The sequence below is a fragment of the Silurus aristotelis genome, assembly GCF_946808225.1.
Source record: "Silurus aristotelis genome assembly, chromosome: 14".
Classification (NCBI taxonomy): Eukaryota; Metazoa; Chordata; class Actinopteri; order Siluriformes; family Siluridae; genus Silurus; species Silurus aristotelis.
In genome coordinates, this window is record NC_139587.1 from 12,439,038 (window position 1) to 12,462,533 (window position 23,496).

The 23,496-nt window shown below is 40.4% G+C and overlaps 2 protein-coding genes and 1 long non-coding RNA gene across 6 annotated transcripts in view; 1 reads left to right on the forward strand and 2 right to left on the reverse strand.

Annotated features, from left to right (window-relative positions):
* The window catches only part of diaph2 (diaphanous-related formin 2), a 322,782-nt gene that overhangs the window by 169,874 nt on the left and 129,412 nt on the right, over positions 1-23,496 (forward strand). The gene's annotated exons all lie outside the window — the stretch shown is intronic.
* The window catches only part of LOC310736741, a 311,461-nt gene that overhangs the window by 165,066 nt on the left and 122,899 nt on the right, over positions 1-23,496 (reverse strand). The window lies entirely within an intron of this gene.
* Positions 4,363-22,387, reverse strand: LOC310737423 (craniofacial development protein 2-like; the record flags this gene model as incomplete). Its single annotated transcript, XM_083561752.1, has 2 exons — positions 21,933-22,387; positions 4,363-5,588 (listed from the first exon to the last, which is right to left on the reverse strand). The coding sequence occupies exon 2, from the start codon at positions 5,569-5,571 to the stop codon at positions 4,363-4,365; it is 1,209 nt and encodes a 402-aa protein (XP_083417878.1). The 5' UTR covers positions 5,572-5,588; positions 21,933-22,387.

A 23,496-nucleotide genomic window follows, 5' to 3' on the forward strand; every position in this document is an offset into this window, starting at 1 on the left:
AGGGGCATTGCCATGCTGGAACAGGTTTGGGTTTCCAAGTTCAAGTGAATGCAAAATTTTATTATATGGCATCCAAAGACATCCTTTAAAATTGTGTGACTCCAGCTTTGTGGTAACAGTTCAGAAAAAAAAAAACATTTGGCCGGAAAGATCATATGTCCCAAGACTTTTGTCCATATAGTGTTAGATTCAAATCCCTTTTTTCCTTCTCTGTCTTGTATTTTTAAGGGCAGCAGTGCCGGTTTTAGATAAACATGTACAAAGAAGCTGGCTGCATGACTTTGAACTGGCAATCAGTCTAAGAATGGCAATAATGTTGTTTGCCATTCAAGATATATGCTCTCCTAGTCTTGTCCTCTTGGCTGACTAAGATTGTTGAACAGATTACAGTTGGACAGGGAGCCTACTGCAGACAGAGTTCAACTTAATATTAAGCGATTAATAGTGTCAAGAGTAAGAACACATGGGTTCTTTTCATGGGCTGTTTTTGTACTTTTACAGAACCTCACCATATGCTTGTTTACTCACCAGTCAGAGAGAGTTGCTTTAGTGAGCAATCAAAACATTCTGCAAAATTGTTTTATATTGTGCTGCAAGCAAAAAAAATGTATTTAAATAAATGTGCTTATATAAATGAAACAATCTTAAGAGGACACAAATCTCATGAGAATAATTCATATTATGAGAAATTAGTTAATTCTAAATTTACTGTAAATTTACATGTCAGATTTTCTATATGTATCCTGTGTGTGTGTGTGTGTGTGTGTGTGTGTGTGTGTGTGTGTGTATGTATGTATATATATATATATACAGTGAGGAAAATAAGTATTTGAACACCCTGCTATTTTGCAAGTTCTCCCACTTAGAAATCATGGAGGGGTCTGAAATTGTCATCGTAGGTGCATGTCCACTGTGAGAGACATAATCTAAAAAAAAAAATCCAGAAATCACAATGTATGATTTTTAAACTATTTATTTGTAAGATACAGCTGCAAATAAGTATTTGAACACCTGTCTATCAGCTAGAATTCTGACCCTCAAAGACCTGTTAGTCTGCCTTTAAAATGTCCACCTCCACTACATTTATTATCCTAAATTAGATGCACCTGTTTGAGGTCGTTAGCTGCATAAAGACACCTGTCCACCCCATACAATCAATAAGAATCCAACTACTAACATGGCCAAGACCAAAGAGCTGTCCAAAGACACTAGAGACAAAATTGTACACCTCCACAAGGCTGGAAAGGGCTACGGGGAAATTGCCAAGCAGCTTGGTGAAAAAAGGTCCACTGTTGGAGCAATCATTAGAAAATGGAAGAAGCTAAACATGACTGTAAATATCCCTCGGACTGGGGCTCCATGCAAGATCTCACCTCGTGGGGTCTCAATGATCCTAAGGAAGGTGAGAAATAAGCCCAGAACTACACAGGAGGAGCTGGTCAATGACCTGAAAAGAGCTGGGAACACCGTTTCCAAAGTTACTGTTGGCAATACACTAAGACATCATGGTTTGAATCATGCATGGCACGGAGGGTTCCCCTGCTCAAACCAGTACATGTCCAGGCACGTCTTAAGTTTGCCAGTGACCATTTGGATGATCCAGAGGAGTCATGGGAGAAAGTCATGTGGTCAGATGAGACCAAAATAGAACTTTTGGGTCATAATTCCACTAAACGTGTTTGGAGGAAGAAGAATGATGAGTACCATCCCAAGAACACCATCCCTGCTGTGAAGCATGGGGTTGGTTGCATCATGCTTTGTATTTGATCGAGTAAAATAATTATTTGATCCCCTGCCAAACAGCAAGAGTTCTGACTCCCACAGACACAAAAAGCTGATATGATATGATATGATGCCAAAAAGCTAAATATTGGTCTCATCTGACCACATCACATTCTCCTAAGCCTTTTCTGACTCGTTCAGGTGTTCATTGGCACACTTCAGACAGGCCTGTTTATGTGCATTCTTGAGCAAAAGGACCTTGGTCTGTTACCAATGGTTTTCTTGGTGACTGTGGTTCAGGCTCCCTTGAGATTATTAACAAGCTCCTCCTGTGTAATTCTGGCTGATTCCTCACCTTTTTTTGAATCATCCTTACCCCATGCATGATTTTGCATGGAGCTCCAGAACGAGGGCGATTTACTTATCTTGTATTTCCTCTATTTTCGAATTATCGTGCTAACTGTGGTTTCTTTCTCACCAAGCTTCTTGCTGATGGTCTTGTAGCCCATTCCAGCCTTGCGCAGGCCTACAATCTTGTCTCTGACATAATGTGGCAGCTCTTTGGTCTTACCCATGGTAGTAGAGAGGTTTGAATGGATGGTTAATTCTGTGACAGATTTAATTTATACACATAATGAGTTGATATTAGGAGTACTTTCTTAAAGAGCAGGACTACTTTGGTTCTGGGGATCAAATTTCAATAGATCAAATACAAATTAATTTATTTATAATATTTTTTTTTCTGGATTAAAAAAAAAATCTTTATTGTTAAAATCAACCTACTGTAAAAATTCTAGATTGTTCATTTATTTGTAAGGGTATAAATGTACAAAATCAGCAGGGGATCAAATAAGTATTACCCCCACTGTGCTTTAGGTAACAAAAACAAAAGATTTTAACATGTATACATTTCTTTGAAAAATAATAGACCAACATGTAGAACCACAAGTAGTACACCTTTTCTACTTCCACAGTCACCTGGAGAGTAGAGCAGCATGACTACCTCTATAAAAGCAGAATTTTGTAAATGTAATGTAATTGTAAAATGTAATTTCTAAATATTTTATTTTGGCTATATACTTCTGATTCTTCTTTCGGCTGCTCCCATTAGGGGTCGCCACAGCGGATCATCCGTCTCCATACCACCCTGTCCTCTACATCTGCCTCTTTCACACCAACTACCTGCATGTCTTCCCTCACCACATCCATGAACCTCCTCCTTGGCCTTCCTCTTTTCCTCCTACCTGGTGGCTCCATCTTTAGCATTTTTCTACCAATATAATTCATGTCCCTTCTCTGCACATGTCCAAACCATCTCAATCTCGCCTCCCTCACCTTGTCACCAAAACATCCTACATGTGCTGTCCCTCTAATAAACTCATTTCTAATCTTGTCCATCCTCGTCACTCCCAACGAAAACCTTAACATCTTCAGCTCTGCTACCTCCAGCTCCACCTCCTGTCTTTTACTCAGTGCCACTGTCTCTAATCCATACAACATCGCAGGTCTCACCACAGTCCTATAAACTTTCCCTTTCATTCTTGCAGATACCCTACTATCACAAATCACTCCTGTCACTCTTCTCCACCCACTCCACCCTGCCTGCACTCTTTTCTTTACTTTTCTAACATACTCTCCATTACTTTGCACTGTTGACCCCAGGTACCTGAACTCCTCCACCTTCTCCACCTCTTCTCCCTGCAACCGCATCACTCCACTGCCCTTCCTCTCATTCACACACATGTACTCTGTCTTACTCCAACTGACTTTCATTCCCCTTCTCTCAAGCGCATATCTCCACCTCTCCAGGCTCTTCTCAACCTGCTCTCTAAATCACCACAAATCACAATATCGTCTGCAAACATCATAGTCCAGGGAGACTCCTGTCTGACCTCGTCCGTCAACCACTGCAAACAGGAAAGGGCTCAGGGCCGATCCTTGATGCAGTCCAACCTTCACCCTGAACCAGTCTGTCGTACCTACTGCACACTTCACTGCCGTCACACTGTCCTCATACATGTCCTGCACCACCCTCACATACTTCTCTGACACACCTGACTTCCTCATACAATACCACAACTCCTCTCTTGGCACTCTGTCGTACGCTTTCTCTAAATCCACAAATACACAATGCAGCTCCTTCTGTCCTTCTCTATACTTCTCCATCAACATCCTCAAAGCAAATAAGGCATCTGTGGTGCTCTTCCTCGGCATGAAACCATACTGTTGCTCACAGATGGTCACCTCTTCTCTCAGCCTGGCTTCCACTACTCTTTCCCATAACTTCATGGTGTGACTGATCAACTTAATTCCCCTGTAGTTACTGCAGGTCTGCACATCTCCCTTATTCTTAAAGATCGGTACCAGCACACTCCTTCTCCATTCCTCAGGCATCCTCTCCCCTTCCAGAATCCTGTTAAACAATCTGGTTAAAAACTCCGCTGCCATCTCTCCTAAACATCTCCACGCTTCTACCGGTATGTCATCTGGTCCAACCGACTTTCCATTCTTCATCCTCTTAATCGCTGCTCTCACTTCCTCCTTACTAATCCTATCTACATCCTGCTTCACCAACTCCACATCCTCCAAACTTCTCTCTCTCTGATTTTCCTCATTCATCAGCTGCTCAAAATACTCCCTTCATCTTCTCAACACACTCTTCTCATTAGTCAACACATTTCCCTCTCCATCCTTTATTGCTCTAACTTGCAGTACATCCTTCCCAGCTCGGTCCCTCTGCCTGGCCAATTGGTATAAATCCTTTTCTCCTTCCTTAGTGTCCAACCTCTCATACAGCTCCTCATATGCCTTTTCCTTGGCTTTCGCCACATCCCTTTTTACCTGCTGCCGCATCTCCTTGTACTCCTGCCTACTTTTCTCATCACTCTGTCGATCCCACTTCTGTTTTGCCAACCTCTTTCCCCTAATGCTCTCCTGCACTTCCTCATTCCACCACCACGTCTCCTTGTCTTGCTTTCTATTTCCAGATGTCACACCAAGTACTTTTCTAGCTGCCTCCCTCATCACTCCTGCAGTAGTTGCCCAATCATCCGGCACCTCTTCACCACCACCAAGCCCCTGTCTGACCTCTTCCCTGAACCTCACACTACACTCTTCCTCCTTCAGTTTCCACCATCTTATTCTTCTTTCAATCCTTACTTTCCTCCTCTTCTTCTTCGCCTCCAAAACCATCCTACAGACCACCATCCGATGCTGTCTAGCTACACTGTCCCCCGCCAACACCTTACAGTCTCCAATCTCCTTCAGGTTGCATCTCCTACACAGAACATAATCCACCTGTGTGCACCTTCCTCCACTCTTATACGTCACCCTATGATCCTCCTTCTTCTTAAAATACGTGTTCACCACTGCCATTTCCATCCTTTTAGCAAAATCTACCACCATCTGCCCTTCCACATTCCTCTCCTTAAAACCATACCTACCCATCACCTCCTCATCACCTCTGTTCCCTTCACCTACATGCCCATTAAAGTCTGCCCCAATCACCAATCGTTCTTTCCTAGGTACACCATCTACCACTTCATCTAATTCACTCCAGAATCTTTCCTTCTCCTCCATCTCACAGCCAACTTGTGGAGCATAGGCACTGATGACATTTATCATCATCCCTTCAACCTCCACCTTCACGATCATCACCCTATCAGAAACTCTCTTCACCTCCACTACACTCTTACTGTACTCTTCCTTCAGAATCACCCCTACACCATTTCTCTTTCCATCCACACCATGATAAAACAGTTTAAACCCACCTCCAATGTTCCTGGCCTTACTCCCTTTCCACTTGGTCTCCTGAACACACAGCATATCTACCTTTCTCCTCTCCATCATATCAGCTACCTTTTTCCCTTTACCCGTCAAAGTACCAACATTTAAAGTACCAACCCGAACCTCTTCTCTCCTACACTGCTCCTTTTCCTGCCGTCTCTGTAGACGTCTTCCTCCTCTCCTTCTCCTCCTTCGGCCAACAGTAGCCCAATTTCCACCGGTACCCTGTCGGCTAACGATACCTGTGGCGGTCGTTGTTAACCCGGGCCTCGACCGATCCGGTATGAAATTCTCATTTGTGATCCGCATATTTGATTTGGCACATGTTTTACGCGGGATGCCCTTCCTAACGCAACCCTCCCCATTTACCCGGGCTTGGGACCGGCACTAAGAGTGCACTAGCTTGTGCCCCCCTAATGGCTGGGTTATTTTGGCTATATACTAAACACATTTATCTAATTATTAAAATAAAAATAAATGAAAAAAATAAAAAAAAGCTTTGACTTCCTGCTATTTACATCTAGATGCAAAGAACTTTAATCAAAACAATGCCTTCATAGGTTTTGACAATTTAAAAGGATATTTTTGTGAGATGATTAACGTTTGAGACAGCTGATGAAATACACAGTTGAGTATTAGTTGAATGGTAATATGATGAAAGGGAACTGGATTGCATTTAGAAAGATAGGGTTTATTATACTTATGAACTATAAAATGGGAGGGTTTTTTATTTTTTTTAAAATGAAAGGTGCACACAAGTTTGTGCTTCAAAAGGCCTGTCTGTCATAATTAACCTGTCACATACAAAAACAGCACTTGAAATAAAACCCATACTTACGTTTGATATGAATGTGTGAAAGCTATTAATTTTCTGACATCAAAACATCATTCAGAATTGAGTTGCAGTGTAATCATTATTCACCAAATTAGGACCAATTAATTTGCATGATGTCATGGCAATTAGAGTGCAATTTTGTGGTGACCAGAGAGATGTTTTTTAGAGAAGTACTATCTGTGACTCTGGTTATCTGCCTTATCAACCTGTCATGTTTGTAACCAATGAACCTTACTCTCACCTCCCATTCCATTCTCTCTTAGTGCCAAGAGAACAAAAGCTTAGTACAGACAGAGTTTCTTTCTTCCTCCACACCACTAGGCCATAAAAGATAATTGACTTATTCTACAAGGAGCAGCATGTGCTTGTTAGAAAACAGATAATGGATCATTTTAAATGCTTTCTTCATGTTTGCTGCAGATATCAATAAAAACACAGAATTCAAAGTTGCTCTGACCTTTCTGCCAGACAGACAAAACATGTCCTACAAAATTAGACACTGAGACATTTTTTTAAATGACACTGACACTGGACTAAAAATAAGAAGTTGGGTAAACAGGCTTTGGGTAATTCAGAGTTTTTTATTTCTCACTTCTGTATTACTTTTTAGTGATTTTATTTATCTGAGCACCTACATTTATATTATTCATACATACCACATTGCTCTGTTCAATGCAGTGTTTTCTCTGTATCTCTCCTAAGTTATCCTTGGTACAGCTCACTAAAACACAGAAAATCTGCTCAGGTGTAGATCCTTACTACATGTAGAAATAGGCACTCTACCACCACCACTTCAGTGACCCGGGTCTCACGAGCCTCCCAGCCTGTCGACCACCTCATACTAAAAACGAATGAGTGCTTTGTACATTGGACTTTAGCATGCAGGAGAGCTATATTATTGGAGAGTGAAACGAACTGATGGTGAAGGCCCCTCCCAGCAGATAGTATTAGACGGTTTAAATGGTAGTTTCTCAGGGACCTTTTTTTATGCTTTGTTTACCTTTAGTTTTTTTTCCTGTTCAAGTATTCTAGTCCTAATTTGCCTTTACCCTAGCCCTTAGTTGTTGTTTGTTTAGTTTTTCCCAGTATTTGTTTAGTTTAAGTAATTAATGCTTGGTTCTGCATTTGCTTTGCCTCCCTTTCTTTATTGATGTCTCCCTTAAAACTTGGAATTGGTGTGACACTTTCTTCTATATGTCCTTCCAGTCTAATCTCTGGTTGGGGCTGTCTTTGTGCTGTTGTTACCTTATAGCTGTGACCACACTGTGACCAACCATCTTTGTTTGATAGTTTCTGGAACATTACTTATAGATATATTTCTTGGACTGGTCTCTCATGACACTCTTTTCCAGGACCTTTCTTTCATGACATGTCTTTTTATTTTGCACCTCTGTTAGCTGACTAACATCTCGCAGGGCTTGGATTGATGGATGGATGAATGGATGGATGGATGGCTGGATGGATAGAAAGATAGTAAGACAGACAATGGCATATAAAAGTTAATTGGTTTCAATTATCCTCGGGGATTGGTATTGTATGAGGAAGTCAGGTGTGTCAGAGAAGTATGTGAGGGTGGTGCAGGACATGTATGAGGACAGTGTGACGGCAGTGAAGTGTGCAGTAGGTACGACAGACTGGTTTAGGGTGAAGGTTGTACTGCATCAAGGATCGGCCCTGAGCCCTTTCCTGTTTGCAGTGGTGATGGACAGGTTGATGGAAGAGGTCAGACAGGAGTTTCCATGGACTATGATGTTTGCGGATGATATTGTGATTTGTGGTGAGAGTAGGGAGCAGGTTGAGAAGAGCCTGGAAAGGTGGAGATATGCGCTGGAGAGAAGGGGAATGAAAGTCAGTAGGAGTAAGACAGAGTACATGTGTGTGAATGAGAGGGAGGGCAGTGGAGTGATGCGGTTGCAGGGAGAAGAGCTGGAGAAGGTGGAGGAGTTCAGGTACCTGGGGTCAACAGTGCAAAGTAATGGAGAGTGTGTTAGAGAAGTAAAGAAAAGAGTGCAGGCAGGGTGGAGTGGGTGGAGAAGAGTGACAGGAGTGATTTGTGATAGTAGGGTATCTGCAAGAATGAAAGGGAAAGTTTATAGGACTGTGGTGAGACCTGCGATGTTGTATGGATTAGAGACAGTGGCATTGAGTAAAAGACAGGAGGCAGAGCTGGAGGTAGCAGAGCTAAAGATGTTAAGGTTTTCGTTGGGAGTGACGAGGATGGACAAGATTAGAAATCAGTTTATTAGAGGGACTGCGCATGTAGGATGTTTTGGTGACAAGGTGAGGGAGGCGAGATTGAGATGGTTTGGACATGTGCAGAGGAGGGACATGAATTATATTGGTAGAAGAATGCTGAGGATGGAGCCACCAGGTAGGAGGAAAAGAGGAAGGCCAAGGAGGAGGTTTATGGATGTGTTGAGGGAAGACATTCAATTCAATTCAATTCATTTTTATTTGTATAGCGCTTTTAACAATGAACATTGTCTCAAAGCAGCTTTACACAGATAATGCGGTGATTAAAAATGAATATGTTCTTTATGAGTAAGTTTGTCCCTGATGAGCAAGCCGGTGGCGACTGGCGACTGTGGCAAGGAAAAACTCCCCGAGATGGCATAAGGAAGAAACCTTGAGAGGAACCAGACTCAAGAGGGAACCCATCCTCATCTGGGTTACACCGAATGTCCATTTGTGGCGGGTATACAATGTTGCGGGGTGCAGTGATGATGATCAAAAGCGAAGTGTATTTCTGAGTCAGTGTAGGAGACTGTTGACATCAGTGTAGGAGACTGTTGACATCCAATCCAGGCAGGCCTGGATGAAGTGGGAAGATCCACGGGGGGGAGAGGGGCAGGAACAGTGGTCACTGGAGCCTCAGGAGCATGTTTAACTCGACCGAGAGAGAGAGAGAGAGAGAGAGAGAGAGAAGAGAAGGATATGGATTATTAAGTGTACCTATTGTTGCATGAGAGTTAAAGTCACTGTGCAGTTTGGACTCCGGCAAGACTCGCTATAGCAGCATAACTAAAAGGGAGAACCAGAAGGCAACACAGACATGAGGGATCTCTGGGATAAGAGATGCAGGTAGTTGGTGTGAAAGAGGCAGATGTAGAGGACAGGGTGATATGGAGACGGATGATCCGCTGTGGCGACCCCTAATGGGAGCAGCCGAAAGAAGAAGAAGAAGAAGAAGAAGAAGAATTATCCTCGGGGATAGTGAGGAGAGGAGAGTTTGTTTTATCAACTGCAAGTATTTCTTCTGATCGGATTTTTTATTGAGCCAGGAGAGTCGCATCTGGGGGTTGACTGGCCACAATTCTTCCTCAGTTTGGTGGATGCAGCTTTCATTAATAGTGGTGGGCTGTCATCTGTTTGTTTTGTTATTGTTTTTTTTATCATTATTTTTTATTCTGTCTCTTATCAGGGTCAGCTCAGTATCTCTGTCTGCTTATTAGTGTTCATGTCCTGGTGTATCCTCTCAATGTCTAGCTGCACCACCTACCAAAAAGAACTCCCAAAACAAATAGTGAACTGGTGACATGGATGTGCTTGGGTTGCAAAGGATAGCCACCAGGTCTAAAGCTATATAAGAGCTACTGTAGCACAAACTGCTGTAAGAGTTATTAATAAATAAATTATTAAATTATAGGTAAATTATATTAAAAAAAAGTAAATAATAGGTATTATAACAGCGAGTACATAAAATTTTAAATTTAAATTTAAAAAAACTAAATCCAAAACTACATAGCCCGGTGTGTAAAAGTGTTTGCCCCTAAACCTAATAACTGGTTTGTCCACCCTTAGCAGCAACAACTGCAATCAAGAGTTTGCGATAACTTGCAATGAGTCTGTTAAAGCACTGTGGAAGAATTTTGGTCCACTCATCTAAGCAGAATGGTTGCAATTCAGACATGTTGGAGGGTTTTTTGAGCATAAACCGCCTTTTTAAGGTCATGCCACAGCATCTCAATAGGTTTCAGGTCAGGACTTTGACTAGGCCACTCCAAAGTCTTTATTACGTTTTTCTTCAGCCATTCAGAGGTGGACTTGCTGGTGTGTTTTGTATGTCCTGCTGCAGAACCCAAGTTTGCTTCAGCTTGAGGTCACGAACAGATGGCCGGACATTCTCTTTCAGGTTTTTTTATTTTTTTTTTGGCAAACAGCAGAATTCATGGTTCTATTTATCGCAGCAAGTCTTTCAGGTCCTGAAGCAGCAAAACAGCCCCATACCATCACACTACCACCACCATATTTTACTGTTGGTATTATGATGTATTTCTGAAATGCTGTGTTATTTTTACGCCAGACGTAATGGGACACACACCTTCCAAAAAGTTCAACTTTTCTTGTCAGTCCACAGAGTATTTTCCCAAAAGTCTTGGGGATCATCAAGATGTTTTCTGGCAAATCTGAGACAAGCCTCTATGTTCTTTTTGCTCAGCATTAACACTGACCTTAACTGGGGCAAGTGAGGCCTGCAGTTCTTTAGATGTTGTTGTGGGGTCTTTTGTGACCTCTTGGATGAGTTGTCATTGTGCTCTTGGGGTTATTTTTGTTGGCCGACCACTCCTGGAAAGGTTCTTCACTTTTCCATGTTTTTGCCATTTGTGAATAATGGCTCTTACTGTGGTTCGCTGGAGTCCCAAAGCTTTAGAAATGGCTTTATAACCTTTTCCAGACTGATTGATCTCAATTACTTTCTTTCTCATTTGTTTCTGAATTTCTTTCAATTTTGGCTTAATGTCTAGCTTTTGAGAATCCTATTTAGGAGATTTCTTGATTGCGAACAATCAATAATAAACAATTCAAAAACTGTTATCTTTTACTAATATTTTAATTAGTTTGATGATCTGAAACATTAAAGTGTGACAAACATGCAAAATAATATGAAATCATGAAGGGGAAACACTTTTTTACACCACTGTGTGTATGTATATACACTTGCAATCAGAAATATTCAACCCCTAAAGAGTTTTAAGGATTTATAAATAAAAATCTTTTCAAAGTGCAGGATTCTGCATTGGATGGCTTCTTAATGAGTTTAGTGATACATGAAATCAACACAGTAAATGTATGATGTAGTATTTGTGTGTAACAGTATATTTTGTTAAGATCGCCATGTCACAATTATTTAACCCCTATATAATATTGTTGTTTTTAAAGCTTTCTGACAGTTTATATGGCCTGAAGTGAAGCTGAAACATCATTAAGCCTTTGGGAACTCTATAACGATTCTTTATTTGCTTCAGCTGTGATGCATATATAAACCCCGACCATGAAGGTGTTCAAGGTGAGTTGCAATCATGGGAAAGACAAAGGAGCTTCCACAAAAGCTGAGAGAGGAGATTATTTCATCACATCTGAAGGGCCTTGGGTATAAGAAGATTTCCAAAAGATTTAACATTCCAAGAGACATTATTGGGAGTATTATAAGGAAGTTTAAAACCTAAGGAACAGCTGCAAACCTGCCTGGCCATGGAAGAAAGCTCACAATTTCATCAAGGGCCCTTAGCAACTTAGTCCGGACAGCTAAGAAAAACCCCCGTGTGACTGCAAGACAGCTACAGAAAGACATGATGAAGGCTGGTACAAGTGCTTCAGTGGCAACTATAAGACTGAATCAAGGACTTTATGGCCGGACCATTAGACACACTCCACTCTTGACCTCAAGGAACATCAGAAGTCAACTAGAATATGCCAGGAGGAATTTGGATATAACTACAGAGTTCTGGGAGACAGTTCTATGCACTGATGAAACCAAACTGGAACTTTTTGGTCATATGGACCAGCAGTATGTCTGGCGTGCAAAAGGTCAGGCTTATGACCAGAAGAATACCATCCCCACGGTGCTGGTATTGGAGGTGGGTCAATAATGATGTGGGGCTGTTTTTCTGTGGCAGGAACTGGCAATCTTGATTGTGTACCTGGCATCATGGATTCCAGAAATACCAGGTCATTTTGAAGAAGAACGTGATGCCTTCTGTTGACAAATTAAACCTTGGTAATTATTGGATCTTCCAGCAAGACAATAATCCCAAGCACACCTCCAAATCAACCAAAGCTTGGTTGGGGAAAAGATGCTGGAGTGTCCTGGAGTGGCCTTCTCAGTCACCAGATTTAAATCCAATTGAAAATCTTTGGTAAGATTTGAAGAAGGCAGTTGCAGCACGGAAGCCGTCAAACATCACTGAGTTAGAGGCTTTTGCACGTAAAGAATGCGCAAAGATTCCAATCGAGAGGTGTAAGAAGCTTGTCAGCACTTATCGAAAATGCTTGTTAGAAGTTATAAAAACTAAAGGGCGATTTACAATGTACTGAAGCTGGGGGTTGAAAAATACTGCACATGCTCATGTGTTACAAGACTTTGAACTTCAAAGTTTAGTCAACTTCTATTGTCAAAATAACTCAAATATGTATCAATAAATATTGTTTGTTATTTCCCGATTTGTTTTTTTTCTTCATTTATTTTCATTATCTTACATCAACGTCACTGTATTGTCTAGTGAGGTGAGTATTTCTGATTGCGAGTGTATGTATATATATGACATACGAGTGCCCTAACGTACGAGTTTTTTGAGATACGAGCGGTCACTCGGTCGATTTTTTTGCTTTGATATGCGAGCAAAAATTTAAGATACGAGCTCAAGACGCCTTAGTCAGTGTTGCTGATTCGTCTCGACAAAGGTTTGAATGTGTGCGCGCACTAACACATGACTGTGACGAATCTCGTGATGAATCAGCAACACTGACTAAGGCCAGCACTTATCGAAATGTTCTTGACTGTGACGAATCTCGTGATGAATCAGCAACACTGACTAAGGCCAGTGTTGCTGATTCATCACGAGATTCGTCACAGTCATGTGTTAGTGCGCGCACACATTCAAACCTTTGTCGAGACGAATCAGCAACACTGACTAAGGCGTCTTGAGCTCGTATCTCAAATGGCTTGTTTGCTTTTTTTAAATGACTTTATTGAATAAGAAGCATCTTTGATAAGTTGTGCTCGCTTTTTGTACATTTACAGTACTTTATCAAATTTTTTTTTATAACCATGGGTCCGTAGCTTTGTGTTGTGTTGTAGCTTAATGTTGTAGCTTTATGTTGTTTAGTGTAGCACCAAGGTTCCGGAGGAACGTTGTCTCATTTTTACTGTGTACTGTGTACCACTGTGAATAGTAGAAATGACAATAAAAGCCTCTTGACTTGACTTGATGTCTATTGAATTAAAGCGTGAAATCCGAGGAAAACATGAGCAATGTGTGCGAGTGCGGGACTTGGCGAGGCAGTACGGGCGTAGTACTTCAATGATATATACTATGCTTAACCAGTTTATTTCTTTACATTCTCTTTTATGTTTTTATACAATATTTGTCATTTATAAATACATTTTTCTAATTCAAAAACACGTAACAAAAACAACTGGGGTGGCTTTTGGGGGCTGGAACGTATTAATGGCATTTCAATTAATTTCAATGGGGAAATTTGTTTTGAAATACGAGCAATTTGATATACAAGCAAGGTTATGGAATGAATTAAACTCGTATGTCAAGGTACCACTGTGTATATATATATATATATTCAAAAAGGAAGTTGGGATATATATATATATATATATATATATATATATATATATATATATATATATATATATATATATATATATATATATGTACACAGTGAGAAAAATAAGTATTTGAACACCCTGCTATTTTGCAAGTTCTCCCACTTAGAAATCATGGAGGGGTCTGAAATTGTCATCGTAGGTGCATGTCCACTGTGAGAGACATAATCTAAAAAAAAAAATCCAGAAATCACAATGTATAATTTTTAAACTATTTATTTGTATGATACAGCTGCAAATAAGTATTTAAACACCTGTCTATCAGCTAGAATTTTGACCCTCAAAGACCTGTTAGTCTGCCTTTAAAATGTCCACCTCCACTACATTTATTATCCTAAATTAGATGCACCTGTTTGAGGTCGTTAGCTGCATAAAGACACCTGTCCACCCCATACAATCAGTAAGAATCCAACTACTAACATGGCGAAGACCAAAGAGCTGTCCAAAGACACTAGAGACAAAATTGTACACCTCCACAAGGCTGGAAAGGGCTACGGGGAAATTGCCAAGCAGCTTGGTGAAAAAAGGTCCACTGTTGGAGCAATCATTAGAAAATGGAAGAAGCTAAACATGACTGGGAATCGCCCTCGGACTGGGGCTCCATGCAAGATCTCACCTCGTGAGGTCTCAATGATCCTAAGGAAGGTGAGAAATCAGCCCAGAACTACACGGGAGGAGCTGGTCAATGACCTGAAAAGAGCTGGGACCACTGTTTCCAAGGTTACTGTTGGTAACCTTGGAAACATGAGACATCATGGTTTGAAATCATGCATGGCACGGTAGGTTCCCCTGCTTAAACCAGCACATGTCCAGGCACGTCTTAAGTTTGCCAATGGCCATTTGGATGATCCAGAGGAGTCATGGGAGAAAGTCATGTGGTCAGATGAAACCAAAATAGAACTTTTGGGTCATTATTCCACTAAACGTGTTTGGAGGAAGAAGAATGATGAGTACCATCCCAAGAACACCATCCCTATTGTGAAGCATGGGGGTGGTAGCATCATGCTTTGGGGGTGTTTTTCTGCAGGGCAACTGCACTGTATTAAGGAGAGGATGACCGGGGCCATGTATTGCGAGATTTTGGGGAACAACCTCCTTCCCTCAGTTAGAGCATTGAAGATGGGTCGAGGCTGGGTCTTCCAACATGACAATGACCTGAAGCACACAGCCAGGATAACCAAGGGGTGGCTCTGTAAGAAGCATATCAAGTTTCTGGCGTGTTCTAGCCAGTCTCCAGACCTAAATCCAATGGAGAATCTTTGGAGGGAGCTCAAACTCCGTGTTTCTCAGTGACAGGCCAGAAACCTGATTGATCTAGAGAAGATCTGTGCGGAGGAGTGGGCCAAAATCCCTCCTGCAGTGTGTGCAAACCTGGTGAAAAACTACAGGAAACGTTTGAACTCTGTAATTGTAAACAAAGGCTACTGTACCAAATATTAACATTGACTTTCTCAGGTATTCAAATACTTATTTGCAGCTGTATCATACAAATAAATAGTTAAAAAATTATATATTTTGATTTCTGGATTTTTTTTTAGATTATGTCTCTCACAGTGGACATGCACCTACGATGACAATTTCAGACCCCTCCATGATTTCTAAGTGGGAGAACTTGCAAAATAGCAGTGTGTTCAAATACTTATTTTCCTCACTGTGTTATATATATATATATATATATATATATATATATATATATATATATATATATATATATATCCTAACTTCCTTTTTTAGTACATGGACCAGAGTTAAGGTCAGATAAATGTTCTTTATTAGCCTCGTTCTTGTTTATGAGCCTTGTTCTTCATCAATCTAATAATATTCAATTAATTTATAAAAAAATTTAACAATAGACATTGCCACTAAAAATTTTGACAGAAATATATAGATCCAGAAAAACCTGTTTTAAATTAAATATGAATACATATGAAATAATGCATATTCATTCATCCTTTTAAATTGTTACATAATTATCTGAGGTGATAGGAACCAGACTCAAGATTCATTCTGTATCTATACTCTATGGATACAGTACAATTACAGTAAAGTATAATTGTGCAACTAAGAAATTCATTTACAGTAACACAAAGACTATTTTGATGAAATTACCAACTATCATGGGTGGAGACTGCAAAATGGAAAAAGGGATTAAAATCACTGGTTTTTCTAAAGTATTTTGTGTAGATTGACAGGGAGAGATAATAAAAGAAGAAAAACATTATGATGTAGGTTTTTTTTTATTAATCACTGAATTATTTTAAAAATATTGATGGGTTCAGACATTTATTTTTCTGTGGGCATTTCACACATCATTGACAACAATCATGTTGATCTATGGTCTATTTCTTATTCTGTTTCTTTGTATGAATTTGTACTCCAAGCATGAAAAGGAACCCTATCATTATTTTCAAGATTTCTAGAAGGCTTAGCACTAGGTGTTTGTAACTATATTATTATTATTATTTTAGGATTCTTTCTTCTTATTCTTTCTCTTACTATTATTAGGGCCCGAGCACCGAAGAGCAGGCCAGAATGGCCTGCACCAAAAGTGCAAAGCCCTATTGTTTTCCTTAGAATTTATTTATTTATTTATTTATTTATTTATTTGTTTATAAATTTTTTACACACATTGGCCATTTGGGGTCCCTTAACATGCTCGAAAACTCTTGAAATTTGGCACACACGTCAGAGTCGTTTGTCACTAGGGCCGGACAAAGGCTGGAATACAGGCGTGGCAGGGGGGGCTCTGACATTAGAGCACAGATCCGGCAATTATGTTCGCACATGCACGAGAGTTGGTACGCATATAGACCTCATCGACCGAAACAACTTTCGCCCTCAAAAATATGAGCTCCGCCCAACAGGAAGTCAGCCATTTTGGTTTGTTTTATAAGTGCATGCGGTGAACTTTTAAATACTCCTCCTAGGGAATTCATGCGATTAACATCAAACCTGGAGAACATGATGCCGAGACATTGTACTTGCTAAATTGCGAAGAGGTTTTTGATATCTCGAATGGTGCTGCCATGTCGAGGCGACTAAATTATGGTAATTCAGAGAACAGGAAGTGTCTAATATCTAAAGCAAAGAATTTCTTATTGGGATGACACGCGGTGTGTATGTTCGGCCAAAGATTCCAATCACATCGATGTGCCTATTGTGGATCTCGGACATAGCGCCACCAACAGGCGCCAGGATGGGTGTCAGTCACAAAAGGTGGATTTTTTGACAGTTGCACGTGGTAAACTTTTAAATACTCCTACTAGGATATTCATGCGATTGACACCAAACGTGGTCATCATGATGCCGAGACATTGTAGATGATAAATTGCGAAGGGATTTTTGATATGTTGAACGCTGTTCCCATGGCAACGCGTCAAAATTTACTTTTATTTTAGGCATATTTAGGGCTTTTGGCATGCTTAGATTACATTGAAATTTGACACGTACATCACATTTGTCGGCTGTTAAGTGTGGACAAAAAGGTCGGACAACGGTGTGTCTTTTAAGTGGCTCACTAGCGCCCCCGTTTGTCTAAAATGTGGGGTTTCTTTTCACCTACAGTCCCCAAATGGGTCAGTAACAACATAAAACAGTCCACTGATATTTACCCACTTGATGCACTTGCCCACCGTGCATTGTTTTCTGGGAGGCACCGTATAGCGATACACAAACGTGCGAGGGCCTGCCATCGCTGCTTGCAGCTATATTTATTATTATTATTATTAGTAGTAGTAGTATTAGTAGTAGTAGTAGTAGTCATGCAAGAGATTTTAGGCCACTTGGCCAATAGTGACCTGCTTTACACTTTGCATATTTGAAGGGTGTATTAGATTTGAAGTTATATTAATGTTATTAGCATATTTAAGTGTTTCATATCTTGAATACATTAAGTCCTTCAGTGAAAATCCTTTTTAGCAACTCGGTTAATTAATTCCAACAAAAACTAAAGCTAAAATAATTTCTCACTTAGATTTTTTTATAATTTGCATAATGTTAATTAGCAGAGTGTCACTTGCTTATTATCAAAAGCCTTTTTCTAAAACAGCTTTAACTTTGCATGGAATTTAAAAACGTAAATATATTACAAGATTCTGAGATAATGTGGTATGCACAATAGGCAAAGCTGATGTTGGTTAACTGTTTGCTGTTTTAATTTAATTGAACTGTAAAAAAGATGGTTATTTTTGAAATACTGCCAAAAATGTATTAGTTTACATAATATCAGGGCAATATTGTTTATATTTTAGTTTATATCCAGTATTAACAGCTGGCACATGCTCACTCTGTCATTCAAAGACAAGATTTGAAGATATGAAGAGAATATTTAAGGAAGAGTATTGTGGATTATTTATGCTATATATGTAATATTCACAAGGAATGATATAGTTGTATAGGGCTAATTGCATGTATATTCTTTTTGTGCCCGCCTAATTTATTGCATTCTGCTAAACTGTTAGCTTGAATGACAGTCATTCAGTGTCTTATATTGATGTTATTATTAAGTTAGTAACTTCTATTGGGTTTGCAGTGAATGAATTGCTTTAATAAGTGACAAAGACAAAAAAGTTGATAGATTAAGCAGACGTGTTTTAACTATCAACTGCCCACCAGAGCAGAATATCGATTCTAAATATATTCTAAATATTTTGCAAGAACAATATACTAAACAATCATTTATAATTTATACCTGAAGATTCCATAAATATTAATACATTTTATTTGAATTTTTTGTTAATAAATCGAATTAAACTAAGATATTTAGTAATAATTATATATATATATATATATATATATATATATATATATATATATATATATATATCTTAGTTTAATTCGATTTATTAACAAAAAAATTCTAATTTATGGAATCTTCAGGTATAAATTATAAATGATTGTTTAGTATATTGTTCTTGCAAAATATTTAGAATCCAAAGGAAACCAAGTTGTACTTCAGTGGTTTTGACTGTATTCTTCAAAAACACACACTGTAAAATCTTTAAGCATGTATAAAAAAAAAAGCAACCGCTTCTTTTCTCAAGCTGTCGAAAGCCCTAAACACCCTGGTGCCACTCATGACCTTACTTCTTCCTATCTAATTGTGTACTATGAATATTAATGGACATAACATGGACATTAACGCACACTCGCATTTAGCCACTTTGCTGAGCTTAAAAAATGCACATTGGACACTTTTAATTTCTTCTGTGTACAAGTTTTTTTTTATGTTTTCTGTTTTATCAACTATAAGGTCATGGTCACCTTTTTTGAGTTCTTTTAGCAACTGGACCCTCTCCTCTAAACTTTTCTCATTTTCTTCTACTGGGTAAGGGGGAAGGTAATTTACCTCGGCTTTTGTAGGCTTTTTTTTTTTTTTTTTTTTACATTTTTTTCTGGTCAGCAGCACTCTTGCGTTCCAGTACAATGCATCTTAGAACACAAAACACACTCAAAAACACAAAAGCTTCCAAGTTTGGTACGAAAATTTCCCATCTTATAATTTATGTTTGCTGCAATCCATAGTAACCTGCAAAGGAGCCAGGTTCCTTGAGACAAGGGTATTTCTTGAAGAGTGCCTCAGGAACATCACTTATCTGTGCACTTGATGGATAAGCAGTGTAACAAAATATTGATTAAGCCAATTATTCAAGAATGTAAGACTTGACCTTTACAAGTGTTCCATTCTTCTTGGAGGCTTCAGTGGCTCTTTCAAGGTAAATTTTTATTTCATATGCAAACTTTGGAATAGGGAACTCTTTTAGCAATGGCTTGCAGCATTCAGTGTATTCGGGCATGCTCGACAACTTTTATGGTGCATTTGTGTTTAATTCGGTCACTTTGATTAAGAATAAAGTAATCCTCAAATTCTGATTCCACATATTCAAGTCTGAACTCATCTGCATTTGCAATTGCGTTTACAGTTGTCTCAATATCCCTAATTTCAAACAGAACCTATTTTTAATTTGATGACTGATTATTACTCTGAGCTTTGCCTCCATCTCCGGCAGCCTGAACAGAACAAGAATAGGCACAAGTTCATTAACATTAAAAGGACAATGTTAGACATACAGTGAACAATAAGATGAGGAGCCTGAAATATACCTCCACCATTAACATATAAAATGTTTTACAAAACAAAGGTAACAATAAAGAGCACATAAATGTAACTATTTTTGTACTCCAAAAAACTGAATATTAAAAAGGTAATCACAATTTTATTCTTCTTCTTCTTCTTCTTTCGGCTGCTCCCATTAGGGGTCGCCACAGCGGATCATCCGTCTCCATACCACCCTGTCCTCTACATCTGCCTCTTTCACACCAACTACCTGCATGTCTTCCCTCACCACATCCATGAACCTCCTCCTTGGCCTTCCTCTTTTCCTCCTACCTGGTGGCTCCATCTTTAGCATTTTTCTACCAATATAATTCATGTCCCTTCTCTGCACATGTCCAAACCATCTCAATCTCGCCTCCCTCACCTTGTCACCAAAACATCCTACATGTGCTGTCCCTCTAATAAACTCATTTCTAATCTTGTCCATCCTTGTCACTCCCAACGAAAACCTCAACATCTTCAGCTCTGCTACCTCCAGCTCCACCTCCTGTCTTTTACTCAATGCCACTGTCTCTAATCCATACAACATCGCAGGTCTCACCACAGTTCGTCTGTCAACCTGTCCATCACCACTGCAAACAGGAAAGGGCTCAGGGCCGATCTTTGATGCAGTACAACCTTCACCCTGAACCAGTCTGTCGTACCTACTGCACACTTCACTGCCGTCACACTGTCCTCATACATGTCCTGCACCACCCTCACATACTTCTCTGACACACCTGACTTCCTCATACAAATACACAATGCAGCTCCTTCTGTCCTTCTCTATACTTCTCCATCAACATCCTCAAAGCAAATAAGGCATCTGTGGTGCTCTTCCTCGGCATGAAACCATACTGTTGCTCACAGATGGTCACCTCTTCTCTCAGCCTGGCTTCCACTACTCTTTCCCATAACTTCATGGTGTGACTGATCAACTTAATTCCCCTGTAGTTACTGCAGGTCTGCACATCTCCCTTATGTTTAAAGATCGGTACCAGCACACTCCTTCTCCATTCCTCGGGCATCCCCTCCCCTTCCAGAATCCTGTTAAACAATCTGGTTAAAAACTCCACTGCCATCTCTCCTAAACATCTCCACGCTTCTACTGGTATGTCATCTGATCCAACCGACTTTCCATTCTTCATCCTCTTAATCGCTGCTCTCACTTCCTCCTTACTAATCCTATCTACATCCTGCTTCACCAACTCCACATCCTCCAACCTTCTCTCTCTCTCTGATTTTCCTCATTCATCAGCTCCTCAAAATACTCCCTCCATCTTCTCAACACACTCTCCTCATTAGTCAACACATTTCCCTCTCCATCCTTTATTGCTCTAACTTGCAGTACATCCTTCCCAGCTCGGTCCCTCTGCCTGGCCAATTGGTATAAATCCTTTTCTCCTTCCTTAGTGTCCAACCTCTTATACAGCTCCTCGTATGCCTTTTCCTTGGCTTTCGCCACATCCCTTTTTACCTGCTGCCGCATCTCCTTGTACTCCTGCCTACTTTTCTCATCACTCTGTCGATCCCACTTCTGTTTTGCCAACCCCTTTCCCCTAATGCTCTCCTGCACTTCCTCATTCCACCACCACATCTCCTTGTCTTGCTTTCTATTTCCAGATGTCACACCAAGTACTTTTCTAGCTGCCTCCCTCATCACTCCTGCAGTAGTTGCCCAATCATCCGGCACCTCTTCACCACCACCAAGCCCCCGTCTGACCTCTTCCCTGAACCTCACACTACACTCTTCCTCCTTTAGTTTCCACTATCTTATTCTTCTTTCAATCCTTACTTTCCTCCTCTTCTTCTTCGCCTCCAAAACCATCCTACAGACCACCATCCGATGCTGTCTTCTCCTCCATCTCACAGCCAACTTGTGGAGCATAGGCACTGATGACATTTATCATCATCCCTTCAACCTCCACCTTCACGATCATCACCCTATCAGAAACTCTCTTCACCTCCACTACACTCTTACTGTACTCTTCCTTCAGAATCACCCCTACACCATTTCTCTTTCCATCCACACCATGATAAAACAGTTTAAACCCACCTCCAATGTTCCTGGCCTTACTCCCTTTCCACTTGGTCTCCTGAACACACAGCATATCTACCTTTCTCCTCTCCATCATATCAGCTACCTCTCTCCCTTTACCCGTCATAGTACCAACATTTAAAGTACCAACCCGAACCTCTACTCTCCTACACTGCTCCTTTTCCTGCCGTCTCTGTAGACGTCTTCCTCCTCTCCTTCTCCTCCTTCGGCCAACAGTAGCCCAATTTCCACCGGTATCCTGTCGGCTAACGATACCTGTGGCGGTCGTTGTTAACCCGGGCCTCGACCGATCTGGTATGAAATTATCATTTGTAATCCGCATATTTGATTTGGCACATGTTTTACGCTGGATGCCCTTCCTAACGCAACCCTCCCCATTTACCCGGGCTTGGGACCGGCACTAAGAGTGCACTGGCTTGTGCCCCCCTAATGGCTGGGTTATAACCACAATTTTATTGTATGTTTTAAATTATTTTTAAGTTCTTCTTCTTCTTCTTTCGGCTGCTCCCATTAGAGGTCGCCACAGCGGATCATCCATCTCCATACCACTATGTCCTCTACATCTGCCTCTTTCACACCAACTACCTGCATGTCTTCTCTCACCACATCCATGAACCTCCTCCTTGGCCTTCCTCTTTTCCTCCTTTCTGGTGGCTCCATCCTCAGCATTCTTCTACCAATATAACACATGTCCCTATTATGCACATGTCCAAACCATCCCAATCTCGCCTCCCTCACCTTGTCACCAAAACATCCCACATGGGCTGTCCCTTTAATAACCTCATTTCTAATCTTGTCCATCCTCATCACTCCCAACGAAAACCTTAACATCTTCATCTCTGCTACCTCCAGCTCCGCCTCCTGTCTTTTACTCAATGTCACTGTCTCTAATCCATACAACATCACAGGTCTCACCACAGTCCTATAAACTTTTCCTTTCATTCTTGCAGATACTCTTCTATCACAAATCATTCCTGTCACTGTTCTCCACCCACTCCACCCTGCCTGCACTCTTTTCTTTACTTCTCTAACACACTCTCCATTACTTTGCACTGTTGACCCCAGGTACCTGAACTCCTCCACCTTCTCCACCTCTTCTCCCTGCAACTGCACCACTCCACTGCCGTCCCTCTCATTTACGCACCTGTACTCTTTCTTACTCCTACTGACTTTCTTTCAGTCTATCACCACTTCAAACAGGAAAGGGCTCAGTGCCGATCCTTGATGCAGTCCAAAAAAACAAACAAACAAAAAAAATGTAAATACTTAGTTTTTTTTTTTTTTTTCTCTCTCTCTGTACTGTTTGTTGCTGTGTGTTTGGGATTGTATGGATTCTGCTGGCTGTAAAACAAATTGCCCTCGGGGATAATAAAGTTGACCTA